This window comes from Lissotriton helveticus, chromosome 3_1 (genome assembly GCF_964261635.1).
Source record: "Lissotriton helveticus chromosome 3_1, aLisHel1.1, whole genome shotgun sequence".
NCBI classification, from domain to species: Eukaryota; Metazoa; Chordata; class Amphibia; order Caudata; family Salamandridae; genus Lissotriton; species Lissotriton helveticus.
Genome location: NC_136061.1, coordinates 916,455,621 through 916,482,930, shown reverse-complemented (window position 1 = coordinate 916,482,930; position 27,310 = coordinate 916,455,621). Strand labels below are relative to the sequence as shown.

The following is a 27,310-nucleotide window of genomic DNA, read 5'->3' as shown; positions in this document are numbered from 1 at the left end:
TTGGACAGATTCCCTACTGGATGTAATATTTAGAACTCAGATCATCTAACGTAATCAGTATATCCTCAGTGGCTTTAGTCTATCACAAAAACATATTACATTGGTCAGTGATTCCTCAGATTTGTCTCACAGTCTGCATTGTTGACTGGTTTCTCAAGTCATGCGTCCAAACCAGTGACATCTTAAGGGAATCAGAACAAACCTCCACCTCATGAGGTTGTATTTAACCACATTTCGGTAGGGGAGACTCAAATAAGCTGGTAGATTTTAATGACTCATATCCTTGCTCCAATTAATTGTATTTCTGATCTTACATTGACCAACTTATCTTTGGATAACTCTTCTAAAATGTCTGGGTTGACCACACACAGCTGTGAAGCTTTTGCAGCCTGTTCAAATGCATTGAAAAATTGATTGAACAAAGCAAGCTCTTGTCCAGGAATTGGTGAAAAGTTCTTAACATAATACAGTCTGTGACTCTGACCTCTGTTTGTTCCAGAGATTGAGCTGATATCGGGATGGAATATGGAGGTCCTGGAGAAAGGAGAGGTGCGACTTTGGCTCGAGGTGGAGGAATTGTCGCCGGAAGCAGAATTACACCTAATCTTCAACAACCAGGAGATCACAAGCTCCCCGGTGGGTGTAATCCTGATTCATCAATGTATCAATATAAAGGATACTTCATATTACAAATATTTGCATTGGCTCAAATCCCAAAAATATGAGGGAGCTTGAGAATACCAATTAAGTTTCCATTTTTGGTGTAAAACAGTTTACAAAAGTCCATTACCAGGTCTAGAAAAGAAGACCAAACATAAGGCAGGAAAATTGGGTGCCACCATGCTTCATATTAGCAGTGAAACAGAAACAGGGAGAGATACGGAGAGAGAGAGAGATACAGAAGCATTAGTAACCTGCCTTGCTAATGGCTGTGATAAAGAAAAGGTTATCAGCTATAATGCTATAAAGGCAAATACGACCTACATCGTAATAGGGCCCTAAGTGTTGCAGCCAGCCTCAGTACACTGACAGCGCCATCTCTGGAGCATATCCGATCTACACCTCCAACCGCAGGATACAGGCAGTTGGTTGTTTGCGTAGCAGAATCTTTCTCATTTTGGGACAATTGGCCAGAGAGGGAACATAGGCCCAGATGTAGGTAAATCTAATTTACCGACTCATAAATACCGAATTTTACCGATTCGGTATTTATGAATCGGTAAATTAGAAGGAGGCAGATGTAGGTAATTCTTAATTTACAATTACCGAATCTGTCAGATTCGGTATTTACCGATTCGGTAAATACCGAATCGGTATTTACCATTGATTCCTATGGGCTTTAAAGCCCATAGGAATCAATGGGAAATACCGATTCGGTATTTACCGAATCGGTAAATACCGAATCCTGGCAGGGGGAATGGGGTGTCACTTTGACACCCTGTAGCACCCCAAGTGCAGGCTTGTGTGCCATGTGGCACACACACATGCCCTAAGGGCATGTCTGTGTGTCACATGGCATAGGTGTACATGCACAGATGTGCATGTACACTGGAAATCGGTATTTTACCATCCAATAGGATTGGGTGGTAAATACCGACTCCTAAAGGGCCTGTGGCACTCTTTGAAGTGCCACCTACATCTTATTTACAGAATCGGTAAATTTACCGATTCGGTATTTTACCGATTCTGTATATTTACCGGATCGGTAAATATACAGATTCTGTAAATAAGATGCCCCCTACATGCCAAATCCAAAATACCGGTCGGTAACGGCCGAAATCGGCCGTTACCGACCGGTAAATGGCGACCTACATCTGGGCCATACTGTCATATGCAAGTCGCAGCCCGTCTGAAGTGGAATGATCATGCTGTCAGGCGGGAAAGGAATGTTTAGCTGTAGTATAGACATGCAAGGAGTATCACACCTAACCAGGTCCCTGTATCCAGCCACCGCTTCATCACGGAAGACCTGAACTTAAGACGTGCACCCAGTCTCACACAACCAGATAACCGTGTGTGGCACTTTATGCTTTTAGGTGCTATACTTACCGTAACACTTTCAAATTGCATACCTCTGGTTTTACTGATTGGATTGTTGTTGTTTTTATCTCAAATAATTTATTCCAGTTTACTCTATGTTTCTAAGTTGGTGTGGGATTTTTCTTGTATTGCGTTTTTACTTTATTACTGTATGAAGTGCTGCATATATACTTTACACATTGCCTTAAAGTTTGGCTTGACTGTGTTTGTGCCAGGCTACCAGAGGGTAAAGCACAGGGTAATTTGGAATTGGCTTGTGATTCACCTAGACAAGAATTGTGGTTGCTGCTTGAGTAGGGTTTCACCATCGTCAACCAGTAACCCAATTTCCTACAAGGCCTCAACTGTCACAGGTAGATATCAGATGACATTTGGAAAAACCCCTTCTTTTGTTCCCCAGTCAAGCAGTCACTAATTTCGGTGAGAGGGGAACTGCCCCATGAACTGGCTTAGAGAGACCACAGAAAAAGGGCTGCTTATTTCTCTGGCCACACCTATGCATTCGGCCCTAAGGGCCAGATGTAGGTAATTCTATTTTACAACTTCTTAAATACCGAATTTTACCGATTCGGTATTTAAGAAGTGGTAAAATAGAGGGGGGGTATGTAGGTGTTTCAGAATCGGTAAATACCGAAACGTTAAGATTCGGTATTTACCGATTCTGTAAATACCGATTCGGTAATGCCCATTGATTCCTATGGGCCTTGAAGCCCATAGGAATCAATGGGCAATACCGAATCGGTATTTACGGATTCGGTAAATACCGATTTCAGCAAGGGTGCAGGGGGTGTCACTTTGACACCCTCTAGCACCCCAAAGACGGGCATGTGTGCCATGTGGCACACAGACATGTCCTAAGGGCATGTCTGTCTGTCACATGGCTAGGTGTGCATGCACACATGTGCATGCACACCTGGATTCGGTATTTTACCACCCAATTGGATTGGGTGGTAAAATACCGAATCTGTAAGGCTTTAGGGACTCTGAAGAGTCCCACCTACATCTGGCCGTTACCGAATCGGTAAAAATACCGATTCGGTATTTTACAGAATCGGTAAATTTACCGATTCGGTAAATTTACAGAATCTGTAAAATCATGCCCCTACATCCCAAATACCCATTTACCGGTCGGTAACGGCCGAAATCGGCGGTTACCGGTCGGTAAATGGCCTCCTACATCTGGCCCTAAGACTCAAATGAATCAGGATTTTACCATGTGCAGCAGTAGGTTGAGTTCCTACTGATCTTTACCTTTCTAGCTCCAAGTGGGTTCATGGTTCACTAAAAATTGGGCTGTTTAGAGCTGGTGTATCATGTGGTAGATCGCTGATACACCTAAGGGTTCACCTTACCGTCTCGCCCTTGGCCAGGAGACTAACAGATGGTTTCAAACGTTGTTAGATTTATTGCGTTAACAAAGAGATGGAGGCCGAGTGGAGCCACGACTGTTGACACATGAAGGAGATGGCCTTAATGGTCCCTATGTGCCATTAAATTCTGATTAGATGCACAACGGGTTATATTCTTGCACAATTTACCAAAACTGACCTGGTGGAAATTTCACAAGCCACAAACATAGCATTCCAAAGAAACACATGGTGCCTCGGCTGCCTCCTGCATTTTTTTAATGTGTATCTGTTTATTTCAACCTCATACTGCTGTCTACTTACTTTTTTATGATCTCTTGCTTTCTTTCTTTAAAACAACTGTACTTCCACACACACACACCACAGATTAACGCACTGCAATGCAACTAGTATAGACAGAGAACTGTTCGGTGTTATTATATTAACAAACGGTCTGTCAATTTTCTGGTCAGCCAGTGAGAAGATGAGCTCTTCTTAGCTAGGCCTTCATGTGGTCGTTAATTCCGATGCATTTCCTCCAACCCAGGAACGAAAGATTAACTTCGACAGAGAAAATGGACTGGTAGAAGTAATCATTCAAAACTTGACCGAAAAGGATAAAGGAACGTACACAGCTCAGCTGAAGGATGGAAAGGCAGCAAACCAGTTTACACTGACTCTTATCGGAGACGGTAAGTGAACAGATCTATGTATCATGTATAGACCGAAATGCCTGCGTGCATTATATCATTGTTGTGGCCCATGGCTACAGTAACTATGTCATTACAGCATACAGGGTACCAAGTTATGCTAGTACATACATCTATTTGCTAATCAGGTACCACACAGACCATTTGGTGTTGCAAACAGGTATATTTTGAAGTATGAATTGGGCGGGCCATCTTGTATATTCTGGAACCTAGGAAGGCAGGACAACATGCATTATAAGTCACAAAGTGCCCCCAACTTTTCGGAAATGATGACACAGCAAGATACTCAGGAGTTTTGTAACTTTGCAAAGGCATGATTTTCTAGAAATACTTGAATTCCTTGATGAATCGCATTAATCTGTTTTTGTGCCAGCACATCCTCCATATATTTTAATTGTCTATGCTTCTATATCGAACCTGTAATGTAATGGTATGTGGATGTTGGGCTGGCACGGTTAACCATTTGAAAATGGACGTTGCAATCATACCAACAAAGCTCCGATTGGCTCATTTTAAAGAAACAATTAATAGCAAGAATCCGAACTAAAAAAAAATAACTTGGGGCCAAATAAAGTTGTTTAATCTCACCAAAATGACCTCTCCTGTACTGAAAAAAAGAACAAATGATTCCATCAGAGTAGTCGTGCAGAAAAGCATACTTCAAAATGCCGATGGATTTCATGACTGCAAACATAACATTACAATATTTGTATAAAATCAATTTTAATGCAACAAAAAACAAAATAAAGTGAATGTGTGGGTTCATCTATTTAAACATTATTTCCCTTTGCTCAGTATGCCAAAATTAGTTATTCACATTAGAACCCAGGTGAGACTAGAGTAAAGGGTACGAGAGAGGGATTTTAATCCAGGCTGGAGATATAGCCAGCTGCTGTCTACATGAGAGGTATTCCTCTGCTGTAGATTTCACATTTTATTTATCGTTTTGGTTCAATTCGACAATCACTTCCCCTGACCAACCAAATTAAACATTTACTTCTACAAGGCATCTTTTGATCACCAGTGCAAGCGCTAAATATGCTCTTTGGACACATCTGCGTCCTTTTCTACATTAGCTGCACAATCCCAGCATGCATGCATCCCACGCTCCTGCAGTCAACACTGGCAATGGAAGGTGCAGTCACACACTTCCAACTCATGAAAGTCCACTGGCTCCCCCTGGAGTCTATAATCAGTTTCATAATTCATGTCTGCCAGAAGGGATATGTCAAAAGTCAGTCATTCAACACATTCAATCCAATCAAGTTTTAAAACAGTCAATATTCAGAGCCTGTTACCTCTTGATCCACTAATTGAAAACACTCTCTGTCCATTACAGTAAACCCTGAAAGGAGCCCTCTTCCTGCGGTTCACTGTGGTCCTAATACAAGATGTTTTACTTTCTGCTGCATGCCTGACTTTCGCTCTCAACCTTTTTTGCTCAGTTACTCTATTGATCGTGGAATTTATTTATACATATGAATATTTATTTTTTATAAAGTTATAATCATAATAGAACAAAGCACAACAATGCGGTTCCTCTTTATTTTCATCTCTGTTTCTGTGTTTAGCACTTTTTTACACCAGAGTACAGGGCTCGAGTCGGGGTACAATAGGGTGGACAGCGTCCCCCCACCTATTTTACTGGGTTTTTACCGGGTGGACGCCGTCCCCCTCCCAAAAGCTGGACTTCACTCTTTGGCCTCTCTGGATCGAGATCGGAGCTCATTCAGAACGTCTGTCTACCTGTTTTCACTGCGAGGGGGGATTAAACGCAGGCTCCGGCAGCCCCCGCGAGGCAGGGTGAAGACCACCTTTCATCTAAAGGCATATGAATACCCATGAGATTCCTGTTGTGACATCACTTCCGGTGACAGCGTCCCCCCACTTCTTTTTTTAGGACTTGTGCCCTGCCAGAGGCTGTATTATAGAAAGGGCCCCTGGGGACAGGTGAAGTTGCAACAGGCGTGTATGCCAGTCGTCTGATTTTGTAGGACACTTTCAGCTTACAATGGCTTACATTGCTTGCAAGGCCTGCTCTCTAATATGGATCACGCTGGCGAAAAATATGCTCCAGTTTGATAATAATGGGGTGTTCCTGCATTTACATGAGGGCAAAGCCCCTAGTAAATGAGTGATACGTTAACGCTTGGGCCAGATATAGGAACAATGGTAAAGCGGCTGTCAAGAGATGCACTGATTTTGTGCCACATAGAGGTGTTGCAAAGTCAGTGCTACCCTCCACAGTGCCCCTTGGAAGGAGAGAAAGGAATACTAGTTATCCTTCAAGTAAGTATAGACCAGTGATCTCCAACCTTTTCTGTAATAAAAGCTACTTATATCAAATAAAAACTATCCTGAGCTACAAATTATATTAGTATTAATCAATCAAGATTACATTAGCAACCACCATATGGAAGAAAAACAGCTTTGTTCACTGTAGTTCGGTAGGCGGGGTTGGCAGCAATAAGGTAAAAAGGCTTTGTCAATGTGGAATACCTTTAGGTGGGTAAACATGTATTAACTCTGCCTAACAGAAGCTGGTCTGTACATAGGAGACCTACTTATAGGTAGCTGGAGAGCTGCCAGGAGCTCACAAGCTACTCATTGGAAAAAACTGACTGGTGCAGACACTCCCTGCACTTGCCTATGGAGGGACCCTGCCCCTTTCAACCTGATACTGAGTCTCTGCTGCAGTGAAAGGCGGACGAGAAACGTCAAACTTCTCTTCTCTTCACTAATGCCCTGTACAGAGAGCCGGTGCAATTTCAGAGTGGAAGAGTGCGCCCTATTCGTACAATAGCCCAAGTAGGTAGCACCATATTACCCCTATAAATATTCAAGGAACATGTTTAGTTTGCCCTTTAGGATGTAGTGATCAGAATTCTACAGGGATTTGAAGTGAGCGAGCAGCTGCAGAGTTATCCACGTTGCATTTTGTCGAGTTGACTTTTCAGCCCACTCTTGAAATTGTCCGAATTATAGCACATGCCAAAATAAAATAACATTGACATTGAGAAAGAGACAAATGGACCAAATGTACAAAAAATAAGCTGGGCTGGATTAGGCTTGGTCTTTGCTTCAGGTTTTGCTTCATAGCCTTATCATATATCTCGTTTTTTATTACATAGCGATTATAGTGAAAATATTCCAACACACAACCATGAGGACCACCTTTTTGCTAATAATTGTCCGGCTCAGGTCACTGGGTTACTGGGTCGCCCCTTTTTTCTAAACTCGGAAAGTGTATGCAGTACTCGTTTTTTGGCTTGAAAAGTGATTTGTTTAAATGTGCGAAAATTAGTATTTCAGTGGCTTCAAAATTGTCCCTTACCTGAAAAGTAGAATCTGGAAGATAAGAAGTGTGGATTGTGCCTGTCTGTAAACAAGGAGATTCCGAAAAGAGGAGTACCTCCCTGCCACAGCAGTCTGGGCTTAAGGTCGCTTGGCTCTTATGTATGTTTTCTATGGGTTATTGCATCTGCTGCTGTGAATGTTTGGTAGGACTAGTACTTCTATAGGACTAAGGGCCTAAGTTTTGTGTTCTGATTGGCTGTTTGGGCTAGGGTTCTGATTGGCTACCAGGGCTAGGGTTTCCTATTGGATTTAGGGATTAGGGCTTTGGCTTCGATTGGCTGTGAGGGCTGTGATTGGTTAGTAGGGCCAGGTCTCCCATTGGCTCTAGGGTTTAGGGTTAGGGTTCTGATTGGTTAGGACTAGGGTTCCATTGAGCATAGGGCAATTTAAAGCATATGGCTTAGGTTGTCTCAGCTCGTGTATCGAGGTTAAGGGCGGAGAGGACAAAGGCAGTTGCCTGTCTGGGCCTGACGGAGAGGGCAAGGGCACTTGCCTGTTTGGGCCTGTTCAAGTTGGGCCCAGGGCCAGAGATGCTGCCCAATTTTCACTTAGGAACTACCACCTTCAGCCCTCCACATCTGCCATCATACAAACACAAAATCAGCAAAGGCATTCTCCTCATGCACCACAAACAAACCTCATACAGATTTCAATGTGTATTGAACCACTACACAACCATTGCACAACCCCACAAACCACACCTGCACACAATTCTACCCCAACAACAGTACTATGGCACCTGCAGTCTCACACAAAACACAACTCTGTCCTATACCACCAACATATCGACACATCACCAACATAACACCACGTTATACATAACTTTAATGCATTCACATACTACCTGTTCAAACAAAACACTGGTTCTATCCTCTAATCTCTTCTAACAGACACCTTTTATTATGACAAAACCTATGCTCAACCTTCCATCACACCAACTACCGACACCCTCCTCCTCTTTTTACCAATTACATTCAACCATACAATCTTTACACGCCACTCCACCACACACATTACCTATTCCAGTGATCAAATCTAACACAAACACTCCAAACTCTTGTCCATCCCTTCTTACACACCACATACTCTTTTCCAAAACACATCACCACCACTGTACTATTCAAAGACCACTCACCAGCAGTACTGCACATACAACTCTTTCAAAGAAAACCACTACAACAAAATCTCCTCTCACTACTCCACAAAAACTAAACACACAAATCTCAATATGTTATATTCCTTATACATATATTCACTTACTATGTAATCATGTATCCATATATTTATTATTTTAGTCCTATTGAACAAGGAAAAAAAATGATCTCAAAAGGTTTACTCTGTCCTACCATCACCCTACAACTCTATCAATGTATCCTCTATCTTCTCCCTCATCCAATACCCTTTCTAATACTATAATGTCCAAAAAAAAACTTCCTAGACTCCTACCTCCTTCACACCTCCTGGCTCACCCCAAACATCAATTTACTACTATGATCTCCCAAACAACCCTACTAAATTCTCATTTATGTTATCTCTCCTTTGACTGATCCCAAACCTCATTTTTCTACTCTGATTCTCTTTCTACCTAATCTGTTTCTACAGGCACTTCCCCCCCCCCATCTCTCCTTTTCTCATCATAAACCTCAACTTACTACTGTGATCTCCTAATTAATACTTTTGTTTTTCTACCCTCTTGTATCGGTCCATTACTCTATTCAATTCAACTAACAGACTCACATGTCCTCCCCTAAAATGAACTCATAGTTCCCTATACTAATACTATACAAATATTTCCCTATACTAATCCACCACTAATCCTTTTGGATTCCGGAGCGCGTGCTACTCGCCGAAAAGCACTTCGACATTTCATCAGGGGTAGTTAGCGCTATATAAATAAAATTACAATTTTACAATTTTAACTAAGTTCTTTTTCACAATGTCTTCTTTTTCTAGACTTTGCTAAACTTCTGGCTGAGTCTGATTTCCAGAGGAAGGAATGGAAGAGGAAACAAGGTAAGATCCTCAAAATAACGAACTTTGGACAAAATGCCTTATTTGAACAAATGTACATGAGGACACTTGACTATTTGTGGATACACAATTAAAAGTGACCAAATAATACTTTTTATTTTCATTTCTTTAAGTGTAATAAGGTAGGTTTGTCACAATTACAGAAAAGCCTGCTGTTGTTCATTGCTGCACTGTTTTTTCATTATTTGTAATATCCTGTTATAATTTTGAGTGAACATTAATTTTCTTGAAAATTGAGCTTGAAAGAATGTAACCAAAACTCCTCCAATCATCTGTTTGAATTTGTAACTATGTTGTTTATCGAGCACTTTAACAAAGGGGCAGTTTTTATCCCTCTCTTCCGTAAGAAGTGTTTTCTAAGATTTGCAATTCATCCTCCGTACCTCCATTCTCAGGGGCTTGATGGTGCACTGGCCAAGGATTATGTAATTCCAACTCCTCAATGTATTTTTATTTAATTTTCTTTAATATTTCTAGAGGTGGGCGAGCCACTGTAAGCTCGAGCCAAGCTTGAGCCTGAAGCCTGGCACTGGCTCAGCTCAAGGTCCAGTTGGAACCTCAAGCCCATAATGAGCTGAGCTTTCAGGACCTTCTGCGTGCCTACTTCTGCCCAGGATGCGGCCTTACGGTCAGAGCTGCTGACTGTAGAACTGGGGAAGCGGGTTTGACTCTCAGCATCAGCTCAACATACTGTGATTCTGGCCCAATCACTTACTCTCCCCATGCCCTTAAAAATGTGTGTTACGTTGAATAATGTAACTGGTGCTCATGTAAAGCGCTCCAATAATCTTCGGGTCGAGTTTGATATATTTTGAAAAGTGCACTGAGGTAAAACAAAGCCTTAGCATAAGGAAAGACAAATAGATTCCCTTTTTTTTGGCTGATTTGTATAAAGTAAAACCAGAAAACCTGGACGCATTGCGGCTTCCACACTTGAATTGTATTATTACCCCCTGGTCCCTCCGTCCTCGACACCTTCTTAATAACATGTGGAGATAACTATCTCCCGACAGAAAAAAAGAACAGAGGCATGCTGGGACCCTAATACTGCCCCTCCCACCGGGAGTACATAAGCAGTACTTACCCAGCATTCCATCTGTTCTTTTTTTCTGTCTTCGACAGTTTTTGATGTTGGATGCTGGTGCTGCTCCTGCTGGGCTTGAGTGGCTTCTGTTCCTGTTTTCCCCATCCGGCTACCTGGCTGTGCGGTTGGGGTTCCTGGTTCCTTGCCTCCTGGCCTGCTGGGCTTGCTGGGTGGCCTGGTTTCTGTGCCGGCTCTTTGTTTCCTCTGTTTGAGGTTTCTGGCGGCCCTTTGCGGCTGGTGAGCCGGCCTCCCGAGGGGATCCGTCCGGGTTACTGGAGACTCGTCTTCCTGTGCTGGGCTGTGTGGATTTCGAGCCGGTTTCCTTTTTCCCCGGGGCTCCTGCCGGATCTCTGCTGCCTGTGCTGCTGGTGAGGGCTTCCGGGATCCTGGATGGCGGCTGGGGGGGGGCCCTGTGGTTGGATGCGGCCCCTCCTCCGGGTGAGTTCCGCATGGCGGTTTTCGTTTCTTGCCGCTTTTACATTTATACTAATGCTGTGCATGCTTTTTCCCTGAGCGCTGGCTGTGGGGGTCTTGTTGTCTGTTGGCCCCCGCTGCCGCTGGGTGCTGCTTACTTGGACCGATATATATGCCGCTGTTTCCTTGGGGGCTGGGTTTGTGCCTAGGGTTCCTCTGCCTCCTGGGGGCCGTTCTTTGGGCCGGTCTCCTGTTGTCCTGGTCATGGGCGGAGGAGGGGGGCTTTTTCCTTGGGTTCGCCCCTCTCCTTCGTGTTTGTCCCGCTTGCCTGCCTCCGTGGGGACCTGCTCGGGCGGGTGAGTCGGTCCTGGGCTCGCCCTGGTTGCCCGTGTGGTCTGCAGCGCCTGCCTCTGGGGATTTGACTCTGTTGGTTGGTCTTGGCTCCGTGGACAGGTTTTGCTACTGTGCCTGGTTCCTTGTGCTCTTCTGTGAGGTCGCCTGGTGTTGTGGTGGCTGTTTTTGGGAGTGCCCCTGGGGTTTGCTGGGGTTTGTCCCTGGGGCCTCTTGCTTGCGATGCCTGCGCTCTGCCGCTTCCCTGCTTCTGCGCTTGTGTCCGCACCTCCTTGTCCTGGTGCTGCCCCGTTGGGCTCCCCTGGCTGCTCCTGGGTTTTCTTGCCCTGGTCGTGTGCCTTGGGTTGGGTCTCTCTTCTTGTGTGTGGCATTCTGTTGGCTCCCCTGGTGGGGGCTTCCTTTGGGGGCTCCTCTCTCCTCTCTGGTTGCCTTGGTGCTCTTCCTCCTGGGGCTCCCTGCCCTCGCCCCCCCCTTCGTGGCTTGGGTGTCTGGCCCGGGGTCTGTTCCGGTGGGCTCGTTTCCTGCTCTCGTAACCCTTGCTTTCCGTGGATGGCCTCTGGTTCGGGCGCTGGCCTGTTTCCAGGTTCGGTGCTCTTTGGCCTCCGCTGCCCCTCGGTTGCCTTTGGCTTTGGCGCGGGCTTCCTGGGCCTGGGATTGTGGGTTTTTGCCTGGGCTTCTCCCTTGGTTCGCTGCCTTCTGGTGGTGCCTCTGCTCCTGGACTCTCATGCTCCTGTGTTTTCTTTCAGGCGCTTTGGGGGGGGGGGGGATCCTCCTCTCCTCTCCCTGGCGTGAGTTGGCTGCTTCTCTGTGTTGTTGGCCTTCGCTCTTTTTGTTTGGTGGCCTGCCTCTGTTTGGCGTGGGTTCCTGTCGCCTCTGCGGTGGCTGTTTCCCTTTTTTCCTGGCCCCATGTGTGCTTGCTCCTGGGGTTCCCTTTGTTGTTGCGGTCTCTCCTGCCTGCTTGCTTCCGCCTTGCCCTTTGCGGCTTTTGTTTCGGGGTCGCCTTTCGCTTCCTCTGCGGCGGTTGTTGGGGTTGCGCTTCTGTTTCCCCTTCTCCCGGTTCCTCTGCGGCTCCCTGCCTGCTGGTGGGTCGGTGTTCGGGCTTCTGGGGGGCTGCATGGGGGTGAGTCCTGTTGGCTCCCCTGGTTTTCTGTTCCCTGCCGCGGGTTTGTTTTTTCCTGCTTTTCTTTGTGTTCCTCTGCGGGAACCCGCCCCATGTGACTCTGGGCAATAGCTGGCACCGCGGCTAGGGCGGCTGACTCCGGAATCTGGGGCTCGCGGTTCGATCCCCGGCTCCGGCGGCGGATTTGCCCAGCTCCATGTGTCTCTGGGCGTTAGCTTACTTGATTTTCCCGACGGCCCCTGGCGCCTTGAGTCCCTTACGGGTGATTGTGCGCTTTACATGTGTATATTGTTATGGCTCCTTCTAGGGTGGGGCCTTGTCTCCGCTGCGGCCTGGCTGTTGTTTTGTGGCCTGTGCTCCGCTTGCCTGCTGGCTCTGCGCCTCCGCTTCCTGGCTTTGGCTTGGTTGGTGGGGGTGTGGGGCTCGTGGGCTCCTGGTTTGTGCCTTTGTTTCTCCCGTCCTTTGGGGGTGCCTGGTCCTTGTTCGGTCTCCTGGTGTCCTTCCTGGTGCTTAAAGAACAAAAGTACCTGTCAGTCGAGTGACGCCGAGGTGCTTAAACTCACGCTGGATACAGTGCACAGAAAAAAACAAGACAAGGGCTAACAATCAAATTGACTATCAACAATTGCTGTTTAAGTCCTATCAGCCCACCCAACTGGCGGAGCCTCATCATGTAGGACACTCAAACCATGGTCAGTCTGCAAACGCCCAGATGTATTTTGGCAATGCATCACTTGGTCATGGTCCGAACACCGCAAATGTTAATACAAGAGGTGGTGCTGATATGTGCAGTGCAAAAATTATAAATCATGTGAAGTGGATAAAATGGCTGTCAAGGCAAACAAAGACCTTTAATAGTGATTGCCTGGACGTCAGATTAAAAATAGTGTAATGACAGTGTAAAATAATCACTGTCCAACTTGCTTGGTGGAAAACAAAAATCAGGCCAACATGTTTCTGCCGTAATGTGTAAGTTCACTGGCATTCATCAGGGCCAAGCTCTCATATGCTACTGCAATTACACTAACAAATGTGTTGAAATAAAGTAAGAAGAATTAATCAAAAGACCATATTACAGGTAGAATAAGAGTGGTCGAACACGACCATCCTACCGCATCTTCTTAATTTGCTCAGTGGATGCGATTGGTCTTCCCTGTAGTAAGAGTCAACAAAAGAGGAAAACCATGTAGAAAATGTAAACACGTGATGCTTGTTAAGACATAAACAACATTTTACAACTTACGTATACACATAGTGCCACGTGTTATTACTGTGCAAAACCAGCGATAATTTAAGCGGAACTCAGACAGATCCATCACTAGATTATGATGGTCATTAAAGAGGTGCGTAATATAACGTCACCAACAGTTGATTCTGTATAGTATTTCAGGAACTTAGATATAGCACTTACCCATCAATCTGTGGGAAGTAAGCCTCACCTCACCCGGCAACTGCTCGGAAGGATAAGGCCCCGCTCTAGACATGTAAATAAAGACAGTTCCTTGGTTAGATCACTGTCAAAGATTTAGTACTGTGTACTGTCTACCTAACCCAATAATTTTCTGAACTGCCCACACCTGGCGCCCCACCACGATGAGCCAGATGTAAACATTCGACGACTAGCATATATCACAACCTTTATGCATATCTCAAATTACTGCTACCTGCTGTAAAGTAGCTCAGTTCTTTATCTATACTGAACGGCTGTGCAGTATTGCTGATGAAAAAACGAGAGAAATATCCCCCGTCCTGTCAAGCATGCCTCTGGTCATAGCTGGCATTGTTCGGCCAGTGTCCTTATTGTAAGACCAAGACTACATGCAAAAAGTCATCCAACCTCTCCAATCCCAACTTACCTGTCCGTCGGTACCTCACGGCGGGTTCACGAGCCGAAGGGGAGGCACCGACGGACCGGTTGGGACCAGTTTTATACTCGCGCTGAGTGAGTAATTGTTTGCAGCTGGTCCTTGCAACGGTACAACGGCGCATGGGCGCTGTTCCGACTCTATCTAACGCATGCGCCGATGTAACTGGATAGATAGTGCGCATGCGCTATTAGAGTCGCTCTCCACTTGGATGATCACGCATGCCTGGTGAGCACGCGTGGTGGCGAGGCGCATGTGCGTGCCAAGAACATTCACAGGCGTGAATCGTGCAACCTCAGTTTCACAGTGTTGATTATCGCGCGTGTGAAAGACTTAGCAGCACCCTTCCAAATGTCAGTGGAATTCGATCCACTCGGTCCACAGGGGATCGAGGGGCGCAAATAAAGTCACTCTCCACTATGCAGCTCACGCATGCCCAAATGAAACTGGTATGGTTGCAGGGCGCATGCGCGTACACCTAACACTCTGTGAATGCACATGCTCAGTTGGCCAGTGTCATTATGCGCACGTATGAAAACATCGCAGTGCCCTTGAAGATAAGTGTGGCATTAAAACCATACGGTCCACAAGGGATCCATATTCTGATGAACAAAATTCAGGCAACAAGCTCCGGCTACAACCAACCTGTAGAGTCAAAGATGTGAGTTCTCAGTGGCTAGAGAATACATTTCAGAAGCCTACCTGGGCAAGTGTTAGGTATAGAAGAGAGAGATCAGATGAAGGTCGAACCTACCTGGGCCCCAGAATAGAGACTCCCCAGTAACAATTAGATCCAGCAAATTGTCTGAAAAGACGGATCAACCCTTAGGAGCAAGAGCCTTATGTAGAACAATAGGTACCAGGTACAACACCTCTGTAAACTCCACTGGACACGTGTTTTCGCTAAAAACCCGTGGTCAGCCCTCAAGTAGTGCCCGGCATATCATTAGAGTACATATGATGACATGGAGGTGAGAGTTTATAACCCTTAGTATTGAGTGGAACTATCTACTATGTTGAAGAACCCTATCAGTTATTTAGGCTGCTTGTTACAGCTGCCAAACTGGAGATCTAAGTAACTATAGGTACGCGATCATCCAACATTATAGTATCAGAGGAGTATCGAAATGGCAAATGTTGCACCCAGATCGAAAGGCACGGAGGGTGCACACAGATCGAGAGCCACGGAATGTTGTCATTCAGCCCAATCACGTCAGACTTCAATTTGAAAATCCACCGCTGCTCCTTGACGAAGAGAAAGTGCGAGACATCAGAGATGTGGGGTGGAATGTAAGGCTGTTCAAGTACCACCCATGCCAGATCCTCTGCTTTGTGTTTTGCCTCTAAGAAATGGTTTGTGAGGCCTGTAGATTGTTTCTTGCAACGGATCGTGCTTTTATGTTCGCTGATGCGAGACTTGATCGCTCTCGTTGTATGGCCCACATATTGCTTCTTGCACGGACAAGTAATCAAGTAGATTAGTTTCTCTGAGTTGCAGTTCGTATGTTTTGTGAGCCTCCAAGGTCTCGTGGTACCGATGTCAATCGTTAGGGTCTTGCGTGTCTGTGGACATGCCGCACAGTTGCCACATGGGTAATGGCCTTGTACTGGGGTGGTGTTCCAGAGGGTGTTGGTGATTTGTTTCAATTCACTCCGTGGTCTGGTGTGAACCAAACTGTCCCGAATTGATGGTCCTCTCTTAAATGCAAATAGAGGTCGAGGTATTGCGCCAGCCCCTGTATTCAAGATCTTCCAATGTTTAAGTATGGTTTTCTTCACCACATTGGAGGATGTAGTAAAGGTTTGTACCATGGTCATTCGGTCTCTCGTAGTGTCAGGCCTCTTGAGTTGTAGAAGTCCCTCCCGGTTATTATTGAAGGCTCTCATATAAGCTCGGCGTACAAGATGGTTTGGGTAGTGCCGATCTCTCAAGTTGGATGACAGTTCTGTAGCATGGTGATTGTATAAACTGTTAGAGGAACAATTCCTTCTGACCCTGAGAAATTGGCCTACAGGCAAATTCTCACGCAATGATTGCGGATGGAAACTCTGGAATGATAATAACGAGTTCCGTGCCATGGGTTTCTTGAAGAGTTCACTTTGTAGGCCTCCCTCTGCTGGAAAAATCTGGAGGTCAAGGTACGCCAGTTTGTCTTTGCTGCTCTCCATGGTGAACTTGAGAAACTGATTCTTTGAGTTCAGCCATGTGTGGAACGACGACACCTCGATGGACGACCCTCTCCAAATCACAAGGATGTCGTCAATATATCGTTTCCACAGTACCACCTGGTGGAAAAAGGGGTTACTGTGGTTCAATACATGATCTTGCTCGAATTGGTGCATATACAGATTGGCCAGGCTGGGTGCAAAGACACTCCCCATTGAGGTCCCTGAGACCTGGAGGTAGAGCTCATTCTGGTACTGGAAAAAGTTTTCCATCATTGCGAGCCTTGCGCATTCCATTATAAAGGATACTGGTGTTATCGTATCTATATGTCTGGCCTCTAGGATGATTCTGATACAATCCAATGTTTCCTGTTGCGGGATTGACGTATACAGAGACTCGACATCGAAACTAACCAACAGGTCTGTCTCAACGTCGAACTCCGCATCAGCTAGTAGTCTCAGTACATCCCCAGTGTCTTGTAGGTATGTCGGTGTCTCCTTGACTATCGGTTTCAAAAAGAAATCTACAAAAGTAGATAAAGGCTCGAGTAACAAGCCTATCCCCGAAATAATGGGCCGTCCAGGAGGCGGTCTCTGGGCCTTATGTATCTTTGGGAGGCAGTAGAAATATGGAGTTACTGGATGTGTTGTAACTAGATATCTCGCTTCTTGGGGAGTAATCCAACCCTCTGATAATCCTTCTTCTACAAGACTCTTGATGTCGTTCGAGATTCTCTGGGTGGGATCTTCATGAAGACGACGATAAGCTCTGGTATCGTTCAGTTGTCTTTGGCATTCTTCATGGTAGATGTTAGTGTCTTGCAACACTATCGCACCTCCCTTGTCAGCGGGCTTGATGGTAAGGGAACTGTCACTGGCAAGGGTAGACAATGCTTGTTTCTCCGAGGAAGACAAGTTGACAAAGTTCTTCCGTTGTTGGGTGTTGTTCATGACATTATGCGTCACTGCTTGCTCGAAGGCTAGGACATTAGCTGGCACTTGTTGGTTCAGAGGTGTGAAGGTTGACTTCGGTTTAAGACCAGTGTTCTGTTCACTTGGGTCGAGTAAGTCAACCGCTACCGTAGTTGAGTCAGATCTTTTAAAGAAAAAATGCAGCCGTATTTTCCTATAGAAGCTTTCCAGTTCACACCTCAAGTTGAAACGGTCACCTTCATTAGTAGGGACAAAACTCAACCCTTTGTTCAAGACAGTATTCTCAGTTGGTGTGATGGCCCTAGAACTCAGGTTCACTACTAAGTCGCAGCTCCTGGTGTTGGGCCGGTCTTGCTGTTGGTCTGGGGAGCCCAGTTCACTGTTTGTTGGCCTCTTCTTTTTCCGCGATTCCTGCCACGGCCCTGCCATAAAAAAGACTGGTCATAGTAAAATGACGGATTGGGAGGATACATCGGCATGGGGTGGCCCATTGGTGGTGGACCCATGGGTCCCTGATGGTAATTCCATGGACCTGGAGGCCACCATTGTCCTGGATTGGGGTACTGTTGAGCACCTCGGCCTCTGTTGGCTCTCCGCTGGAAACCTCTACCTCGCATGCCGGAGTTGGGGCCTGCATTGGGATTTCCTTGATCGCTGGAACCCGAGTCTGAGCCCGAGGACGAGTAGTTTGACCCGTATCTTCTCCCTTTGTAGTAGTGAACCTGAGTTCTAGGGCCATCACACCAACTGAGAATACTGTCTTGAACAAAGGGTTGAGTTTTGTCCCTACTAATGAAGGTGACCGTTTCAACTTGAGGTGTGAACTGGAAAGCTTCTATAGGAAAATACGGCTGCATTTTTTCTTTAAAAGATCTGACTCAACTACGGTAGCGGTTGACTTACTCGACCCAAGTGAACAGAACACTGGTCTTAAACCGAAGTCAACCTTCACACCTCTGAACCAACAAGTGCCAGCTAATGTCCTAGCCTTCGAGCAAGCAGTGACGCATGATGTCATGAACAACACCCAACAACGGAAGAACTTTGTCAACTTGTCTTCCTCGGAGAAACAAGCATTGTCTACCCTTGCCAGTGACAGTTCCCTTACCATCAAGCCCGCTGACAAGGGAGGTGCGATAGTGTTGCAAGACACTAACATCTACCATGAAGAATGCCAAAGACAACTGAACGATACCAGAGCTTATCGTCGTCTTCATGAAGATCCCACCCAGAGAATCTCGAACGACATCAAGAGTCTTGTAGAAGAAGGATTATCAGAGGGTTGGATTACTCCCCAAGAAGCGAGATATCTAGTTACAACACATCCATTAACTCCATATTTCTACTGCCTCCCAAAGATACATAAGGCCCAGAGACCGCCTCCTGGACGGCCCATTATTTCGGGGATAGGCTCGTTACTCGAGCCTTTATCTACTTTTGTAGATTTCTTTTTGAAACCGATAGTCAAGGAGACACCGACATACCTACAAGACACTGGGGATGTACTGAGACTACTAGCTGATGCGGAGTTCGACGTTGAGACAGACCTGTTGGTTAGTTTCGACGTCGAGTCTCTGTATACGTCAATCCCGCAACAGGAAACATTGGATTGTATCAGAATCATCCTAGAGGCCAGACATATAGATACGATAACACCAGTATCCTTTATAATGGAATGCACAAGGCTCGCAATGATGGAAAACTTTTTCCAGTACCAGAATGAGCTCTACCTCCAGGTCTCAGGGACCTCAATGGGGAGTGTCTTTGCACCCAGCCTGGCCAATCTGTATATGCACCAATTCGAGCAAGATCATGTATTGAACCACAGTAACCCCTTTTTCCACCAGGTGGTACTGTGGAAACGATATATTGACGACATCCTTGTGATTTGGAGAGGGTCGTCCATCGAGGTGTCGTCGTTCCACACATGGCTGAACTCAAAGAATCAGTTTCTCAAGTTCACCATGGAGAGCAGCAAAGACAAACTGGCGTACCTTGACCTCCAGATTTTTCCAGCAGAGGGAGGCCTACAAAGTGAACTCTTCAAGAAACCCATGGCACGGAACTCGTTATTATCATTCCAGAGTTTCCATCCGCAATCATTGCGTGAGAATTTGCCTGTAGGCCAATTTCTCAGGGTCAGAAGGAATTGTTCCTCTAACAGTTTATACAATCACCATGCTACAGAACTGTCATCCAACTTGAGAGATCGGCACTACCCAAACCATCTTGTACGCCGAGCTTATAAGAGAGCCTTCAATAATAACCGGGAGGCACTTCTACAACACAAGAGGCCTGACACTACGAGAGACCGAATGACCATGGTACAAACCTTTACTACATCCTCCAATGTGGTGAAGAAAACCATACTTAAACATTGGAAGATCTTGAATACAGGGGCTGGCGCAATACCTCGACCTCTATTTGCATTTAAGAGAGGACCATCAATTCAGGACAGTTTGGTGCACACCAGACCACGGAGTGAATTGAAACAAATCACCAACACCCTCTGGAACACCACCCCAGTACAAGGCCATTACCCATGTGGCAACTGTGCGGCATGTCCACAGACACGCAAGACCCTAACGATTGACATCGGTACCACGAGACCTTGGAGGCTCACAAAACATACGAACTGCAACTCAGAGAAACTAATCTACTTGATTACTTGTCCGTGCAAGAAGCAATATGTGGGCCATACAACGAGAGCGATCAAGTCTCGCATCAGCGAACATAAAAGCACGATCCGTTGCAAGAAACAATCTACAGGCCTCACAAACCATTTCTTAGAGGCAAAACACAAAGCAGAGGATCTGGCATGGGTGGTACTTGAACAGCCTTACATTCCACCCCACATCTCTGATGTCTCGCACTTTCTCTTCGTCAAGGAGCAGCGGTGGATTTTCAAATTGAAGTCTGACGTGATTGGGCTGAATGACAACATTCCGTGGCTCTCGATCTGAGTGCACCCTCCGTGCCTTTCGATCTGGGTGCAACATTTGCCATTTCGATACTCCTCTGATACTATAATGTTGGATGATCGCGTACCTATAGTTACTTAGATCTCCAGTTTGGCAGCTGTAACAAGCAGCCTAAATAACTGATAGGGTTCTTCAACATAGTAGGTAGTTCCACTCAATACTAAGGGTTATAAACTCTCACCTCCATGTCATCATATGTACTCTAATGATATGCCGGGCACTACTTGAGGGCTGACCACGGGTTTTTAGCGAAAACACGTGTCCAGTGGAGTTTACAGAGGTGTTGTACCTGGTACCTATTGTTCTACATAAGGCTCTTGCTCCTAAGGGTTGATCCGTCTTTTCAGACAATTTGCTGGATCTAATTGTTACTGGGGAGTCTCTATTCTGGGGCCCAGGTAGGTTCGACCTTCATCTGATCTCTCTCTTCTATACCTAACACTTGCCCAGGTAGGCTTCTGAAATGTATTCTCTAGCCACTGAGAACTCACATCTTTGACTCTACAGGTTGGTTGTAGCCGGAGCTTGTTGCCTGAATTTTGTTCATCAGAATATGGATCCCTTGTGGACCGTATGGTTTTAATGCCACACTTATCTTCAAGGGCACTGCGATGTTTTCATACGCGCGCATAATGACACTGGCCAACTGAGCATGTGCATTCACAGAGTGTTAGGTGTACGCGCATGCGCCCTGCAACCATACCAGTTTCATTTGGGCATGTGTGAGCTGCATAGTGGAGAGTGACTTTATTTGCGCCCCTCGATCCCCTGTGGACCGAGTGGATCGAATGCCACTGACATTTGGAAGGGTGCTGCTAAGTCTTTCACACGCGCGATAATCAACACTGTGAAACTGAGGTTGCACGATTCACGCCTGTGAGTGTTCTTGGCACGCGCATGCGCCTCGCCACCACGCGTGCTCACCAGGCATGCGTGATCATCCAAGTGGAGAGCGACTCTAATAGCGCATGCGCACTATCTATCCAGTTACATCGGCGCATGCGTTAGATAGAGTCGGAACAGCGCCCATGCGCCGTTGTACCGTTGCAAGGACCAGCTGCAAACAATTACTCACTCAGCGCGAGTATAAAACTGGTCCCAACCGGTCCGTCGGTGCCTCCCCTTCGGCTCGTGAACCCGCCGTGAGGTACCGACGGACAGGTAAGTTGGGATTGGAGAGGTTGGATGACTTTTTGCATGTAGTCTTGGTCTTACAATAAGGACACTGGCCGAACAATGCCAGCTATGACCAAAGGCATGCTTGACAGGACGGGGGATATTTCTCTCGTTTTTTCATCAGCAATACTGCACAGCCGTTCAGTATAGATAAAGAACTGAGCTACTTTACAGCAGGTAGCACTAATTTGAGATATGCATAAAGGTTGTGATATATGCTAGTCGTCGAATGTTTACATCTGGCTCATCGTGGTGGGGCGCCAGGTGTGGGCAGTTCAGAAAATTATTGGGTTAGGTAGACAGTACACAGTACTAAATCCTTGACAGTGATCTAACCAAGGAACTGTCTTTATTTACATGTCTAGAGCGGGGCCTTATCCTTCCGAGCAGTTGCCGGGTGAGGTGAGGCTTACTTCCCACAGATTGATGGGTAAGTGCTATATCTAAGTTCCTGAAATACTATACAGAATCAACTGTTGGTGACGTTATATTACGCACCTCTTTAATGACCATCATAATCTAGTGATTGATTTGTCTGAGTTCCGCTTAAATTATCGCTGGTTTTGCACAGTAATAACACGTGGCACTATGTGTATACGTAAGTTGTAAAATGTTGTTTATGTCTTAACAAGCATCACGTGTTTACATTTTCTACATGGTTTTCCTCTTTTGTTGACTCTTACTACAGGGAAGACCAATCGCATCCACTGAGCAAATTAAGAAGATGCGGTAGGATGGTCGTGTTCGACCACTCTTATTCTACCTGTAATATGGTCTTTTGATTAATTCTTCTTACTTTATTTAAACACATTTGTTAGTGTAATTGCAGTAGCATATGAGAGCTTGGCCCTGATGAATGCCAGTGAACTTACACATTACGGCAGAAACATGTTGGCCTGATTTTTGTTTTCCACCAAGCAAGCTGGACAGTGATTATTTTACACTGTCATTACACTATTTTTAATCTGACGTCCAGGCAATCACTATTAAAGGTCTTTGTTTGCCTTGACAGCCATTTTATCCACTTCACATGATTTATAATTTTTGCACTGCACATATCAGCACCACCTCTTGTATTAACATTTGCGGTGTTCGGACCATGACCAAGTGATGCATTGCCAAAATACATCTGGGCGTTTGCAGACTGACCATGGTTTGAGTGTCCTACATGATGAGGCTCCGCCAGTTGGGTGGGCTGATAGGACTTAAACAGCAATTGTTGATAGTCAATTTGATTGTTAGCCCTTGTCTTGTTTTTTTCTGTGCACTGTATCCAGCGTGAGTTTAAGCACCTCGGCGTCACTCGACTGACAGGTACTTTTGTTCTTTAGGTTGCTACATGGGGGGTATTTACCTGTTAGGTCGCTAAACTTTTCCCTCGGACCCTCCCCTACTAATTGTTGTTATAATGTCCTTCCTGGTGCTCTCTGGGTGTTCGGCCTGCTCCTCGGGGGTTCGTCCTGCCTTGGTTGTGGCTGTTCGGTTCTCCTTTGCTCCGGCCTGGGGCTTCGGGTGTTGTCCCGGGGCCTTCTTTGTGCTTGGTTGCTTCTGGGGTCTGGCCGCTTCTGTTCTTCCTTGCTCTTGCCCTGGTTTTCCCTGTGCCTGCCTTTGGCTTGCTTTGGGTGCTTTCCTGCCTGCCCCTCTTGGTGCTGCCTGTGTTCCTGTCTGGTTTGTTCCGGGTTGGGGCCTCCTGTGGGTGCCTGGTGCGGCTTCTCTGGCTGCTGTTGTTGGGCTCCTGCTCTTCCTGTCTGTGGTGCTTCCCGCTCGCCGGGTTGTTTTTCTGGTGGTGGTTCGCCTTTTGGGCCCTGGGGTTTGTGCCTCTGCTTTTTGGGCCTGGCTGTCGTTTGCGGTATGCCTTGTCCTTGGTGGGGTGCCTGTTTTCCCCTCTTTTGGTCTCCGGTTCTCCCGGTTGGGGGCCTATAGCCGTGCTCCCATTCTGCTCTGGCTGGGTGTCTGCTGGGGCTTTCTGCTCCTGCGTGTGGTCTTCTTTTTGGGCTCTTCGTCCTTGCGTGGGCTCACTTTGGTGTCCTGGCTGGGCGCTCTGCTGTTATGGCCGCTTCCTGGTGGGTTCTTCGGGGCCTCTTCCTGACGGCGGTTCTCTTCCCGGTCTTCTTTCGACTAGGTTGGGGCCTTGGTGGGTTCCTGTGGCTCCGGTGGTCTGCTGGATTCCTGCTTGTTCTGGTTGTCCTCGGGCTGTGCCTCCTGGGCTTCCTGGCTGTTTTTGCCTGCTCTGGGGAGTGTTTTCTGGTGCGTTTCCTGGTTTTTGGTGTCCTGGTTCGCCTCTGGCTCCCTTGCTGCTCCTGGCTTGGTTACCGCCCTGTCCGGCTGCCTGTCTGTGCGGTCGGGGTGTCTGCTGTCCTGCCTCCTGGCCTGCCGGGCTTGCTGGGTGGCGGGTTTCTTCGTGTCCCTGGCTTTGTGGTTGCGGGCCTCCGTGGTGTTCTTGCCTCGGTGGGGTCCTCCCCCCTGGTGGCGGGTTGTCTGGGGTCTCCTGCTGCTTGGCCCTCTGCTTCTCTCCTTCCTCCGGCTTCCGCTTTGGCGGTTGTCTTTGTTTCTTTCCGGCCTTCTGTGTGGTCGGCCGGTGGTGTGCTGGGGGTTCCCTGTTCTTTCCTGCCCTTTTGCTGTGGCCTGAGCTTTGCGTGGGCTACCTCCAGGGTGTTTTTGGGCCTGCGGGTCCGGCTCCTTGGTCCGGTTGCTTGGCTCTGGTCCTGGCTTCCTGGTTCCTTTGGCGTTTGATGCCCTGGTTTCTCCTGTTTTCTGGGCCCCTCTCCGACTTTGCTGGTGTCGGGCCTTGTGGGCTTTTGGTCTGGTCCTCTGCCGTGTGGGCGCCTGTTTTTTTCCTGCCCTCTGAGCCTGGTGTGGGGGCGGCTGGGTGTTTCCCGGTTGCTCTGGCCCCCGGTCCTGTTGATTTCCCGTCCCTTTGGGGTTCGGGTTTTCTGTGGGCTCTGGCGGGTTGCTTTGTCCCCGCCCTTGTTGGGCTTGTTCGTTTTTCCGGTCTTGTTGGACTTTCCTTTGTTGGTCGGCTTCGGCTGGTGCTTCCGGGGACGTCTCTGGCCTGTGGTTTTTGGGTTGGCCTTGCCTTCCCCTGCTGTTTTGGGTTCGGTGGCCTTCCTGTTTTGGTTGGTGGCCTCCTTCCCTGTGGGGTTTTTCCCCTCCTGGGTTTTTGGGTGTTTTTCCCTTACCTGTCTCTGGTGCCGCGTCGTTCGGTTTGGTGGGGTGGGCCTGTTTCTGGCCTGTCCTTCTTCTTTTGGTCCGTGCCTTGGTGGCTGGCTTGACCTTTGGTTTTTTTTAATTGTGTATTTTATTGTGCTATGTTTTTGTGATGCAAATGTTTATGTATGACTTTTTAATAAATTGCTGATTTTCCACTGGTAATTATTGCAGTCTTTTAATCTGTTGTTTGTGTATATAGATAGGGTCCCTACACTGACTATTGGCCGCCATTTGTATGATATAATGATGTTATGTTGATATATTTCTAGTTGTGTGAGCATAGATAACCCCTAAAGCCGCTCGGCCAGGTTATTCTATGCCCCAGGGTATATCCCTATCAAGTAGGGACTTTGCTTGTCTTTTGTATACTCTCTACCCGGTCCCCTAATCGGTTCCAAGGGTACCTCCCTCCTTGTGTTGTGGCTTGTCCTGTGGCCTTCGCCTTGGTTCAGGGCTGGGCGGCCTTGTCTGGTGGTTTGCTTGGCTGTGTCCTTTGGGTCTTGGTTCCGGTTGCTCGGTCCCGGGTTTCTCTGGTTGGCGGCCTTCTTGTTGATGCCCTGGCCTTCTGGGATTTGGGCTGCCTCCGGTCCTTGTTTTGGCCCTGCTGTCCTGGGCTGCGGCTCGGTTGTTTCCTGCGGTTTCCTTTCCTCCTTCTCGGTGCTCCCTTGGGTTGCTGCTTTTGTTGTGGTTTCCTGGGTGTGCTTCTGGGTGCGGAAGGCCGGTTTCTGCTTTGGTATTCTCCACATGTTGTTAAGAAGGTGTCGAGGATGGAGGGACCAGGGGGTAATGTCCTATTACTTACCGGTAATCTTCATTACTCCGGGTCCCGTAGTCCTCGACACCTTCTTGCGCCCCTCCCTCCCTCCCGGGCGGCCGGCCTTCCTGTCTGGGCTTGGTTGTACAGACGGAATGCTGGGTAAGTACTGCTTATGTACTCCCGGTGGGAGGGGCAGTATTAGGGTCCCAGCATGCCTCTGTTCTTTTTTTCTGTCGGGAGATAGTTATCTCCACATGTTATTAAGAAGGTGTCGAGGACTACGGGACCCGGAGTAATGAAGATTACCGGTAAGTAATAGGACATTAGGCAAATGTTTTACTTCACCAAAACTCTTTCTTCTTCATTATCGAGTATGAAAGCACTTTCAGTATGTAATGTCAGACTTCCAGTTGTACAAAAATAATACTTTCAATAAGTACTGCTCAGTGCAATGCTATAATGTGCTCTATTAGTGTCAAAGCTTCCACATGTTAAAGAAATACACTTTTTTGAATCTTGAAGAGACTTTATCATATTTTACCTCAAGTTTGTTCTATGATTTACATAGCAGATATTTTCAGGGCTCAGCTCGTGTGCCTAGGTTCTAAGATCTGAGCCAGACCCTGGGCTCGCTGTGGATCTGCTCTGTCTGTTCATTTTTTGGTTCGCCCACCTCTAATTATTACACGTCTGTCTCATATTACACAGTGCCGACCTGCTAACTTCGAGAAGAGTTCCCTTGTGTGAGAGATGAGAGGGGACCTTGTAAAGGTGAGGGAGGGGTTGAAAATGTGCTGGTCTTAAAGTTTGTCAGTGTCTTAGTAGCTATACTTAGGCATTGGATGGGATGATCCATGGTGCGGGCCCTTTCTGCCCATTGCTGGCGAAGGCAATCATTCCTACCCCTCCCTCCAAAAAACACCACCTCTCAACATGGAAACAGAACTTAGTTATGCAGAGCCTCTCTGACTCAACTGGAAACCAACTCCATGTAGGGGTTTCCAGCTCACCCTGTGTTCATCCTCTGACATCATCACTTTGTTAGGTGACTGTGTGAAGAGTGTCAGTATTGTGTGACAGACCATGACACTGTGTGAGATGGCTGGCTTGAAAATGCAACTAGGGCTTTAAGTGGGCCGGGTCTCACAGCTAAATCTTGCATTCTAACAGTGCAATCAGATCTCTTACAGAGGGAGTTGAACAAAGTTAAAAAGCTGCATCCAAATCATAGTTTCTCTTAATTACTGGCAAAATGATAACATGCTGTGCACCGTTGTTTTCCTCCATTCAGTTGGTCCGTATTATATATCAGGTGTACTGTGCATGTTTGCTCCATAGTTCTCCTTTAAACCTGCGCGCTGGGCGCAAACATGACCAATGCGCCAGATTACAATGAATGCGCTGCCCTCAGGGCAGCCATGAACTCAGGACTTTCCGGGGGCAGCGCATTCAGTGAAATATTTAGCAGCTGCTTTAATCAGCTGCTACATGTTTCACTGTGCTGTCGGCACCCACCTGCATTTTAGAGAGGGGACAGAGATTCCCTTGCAGGCAGGTGCAGTGAGTCACTACACACACTTGTAGGGGATGTCAGGTGGGTCCCTGGGACCCCTATTCTCCCTTCCAGAGGGCTATCCTCAGGGGTCTCACTGATAGTACGCCACCTTTTTGTGACACACACTCAGTGCGCCTCCTGGCACCTTCAGTGCTGATGTCCATAATATGGCTTGGGCGCAAAGGCAAATGGATTTCCCCATTTACCAAGACCA

At 46.9% G+C, this 27,310-nt stretch overlaps 1 protein-coding gene across 1 annotated transcript in view; it reads left to right on the top strand.

Moving 5' to 3' along the window:
- Window positions 1–27,310, top strand: part of MYOM3 (myomesin 3) — a 451,709-nt gene that overhangs the window by 355,749 nt on the left and 68,650 nt on the right. The window contains exons 25-27 of the mRNA XM_078681253.1: window positions 500–636; window positions 3,934–4,078; window positions 9,407–9,466. Of these exons, the coding sequence (XP_078537379.1) occupies window positions 500–636; window positions 3,934–4,078; window positions 9,407–9,466 (342 nt within the window). The remainder of the gene's footprint in view (window positions 1–499; window positions 637–3,933; window positions 4,079–9,406; window positions 9,467–27,310) is intronic.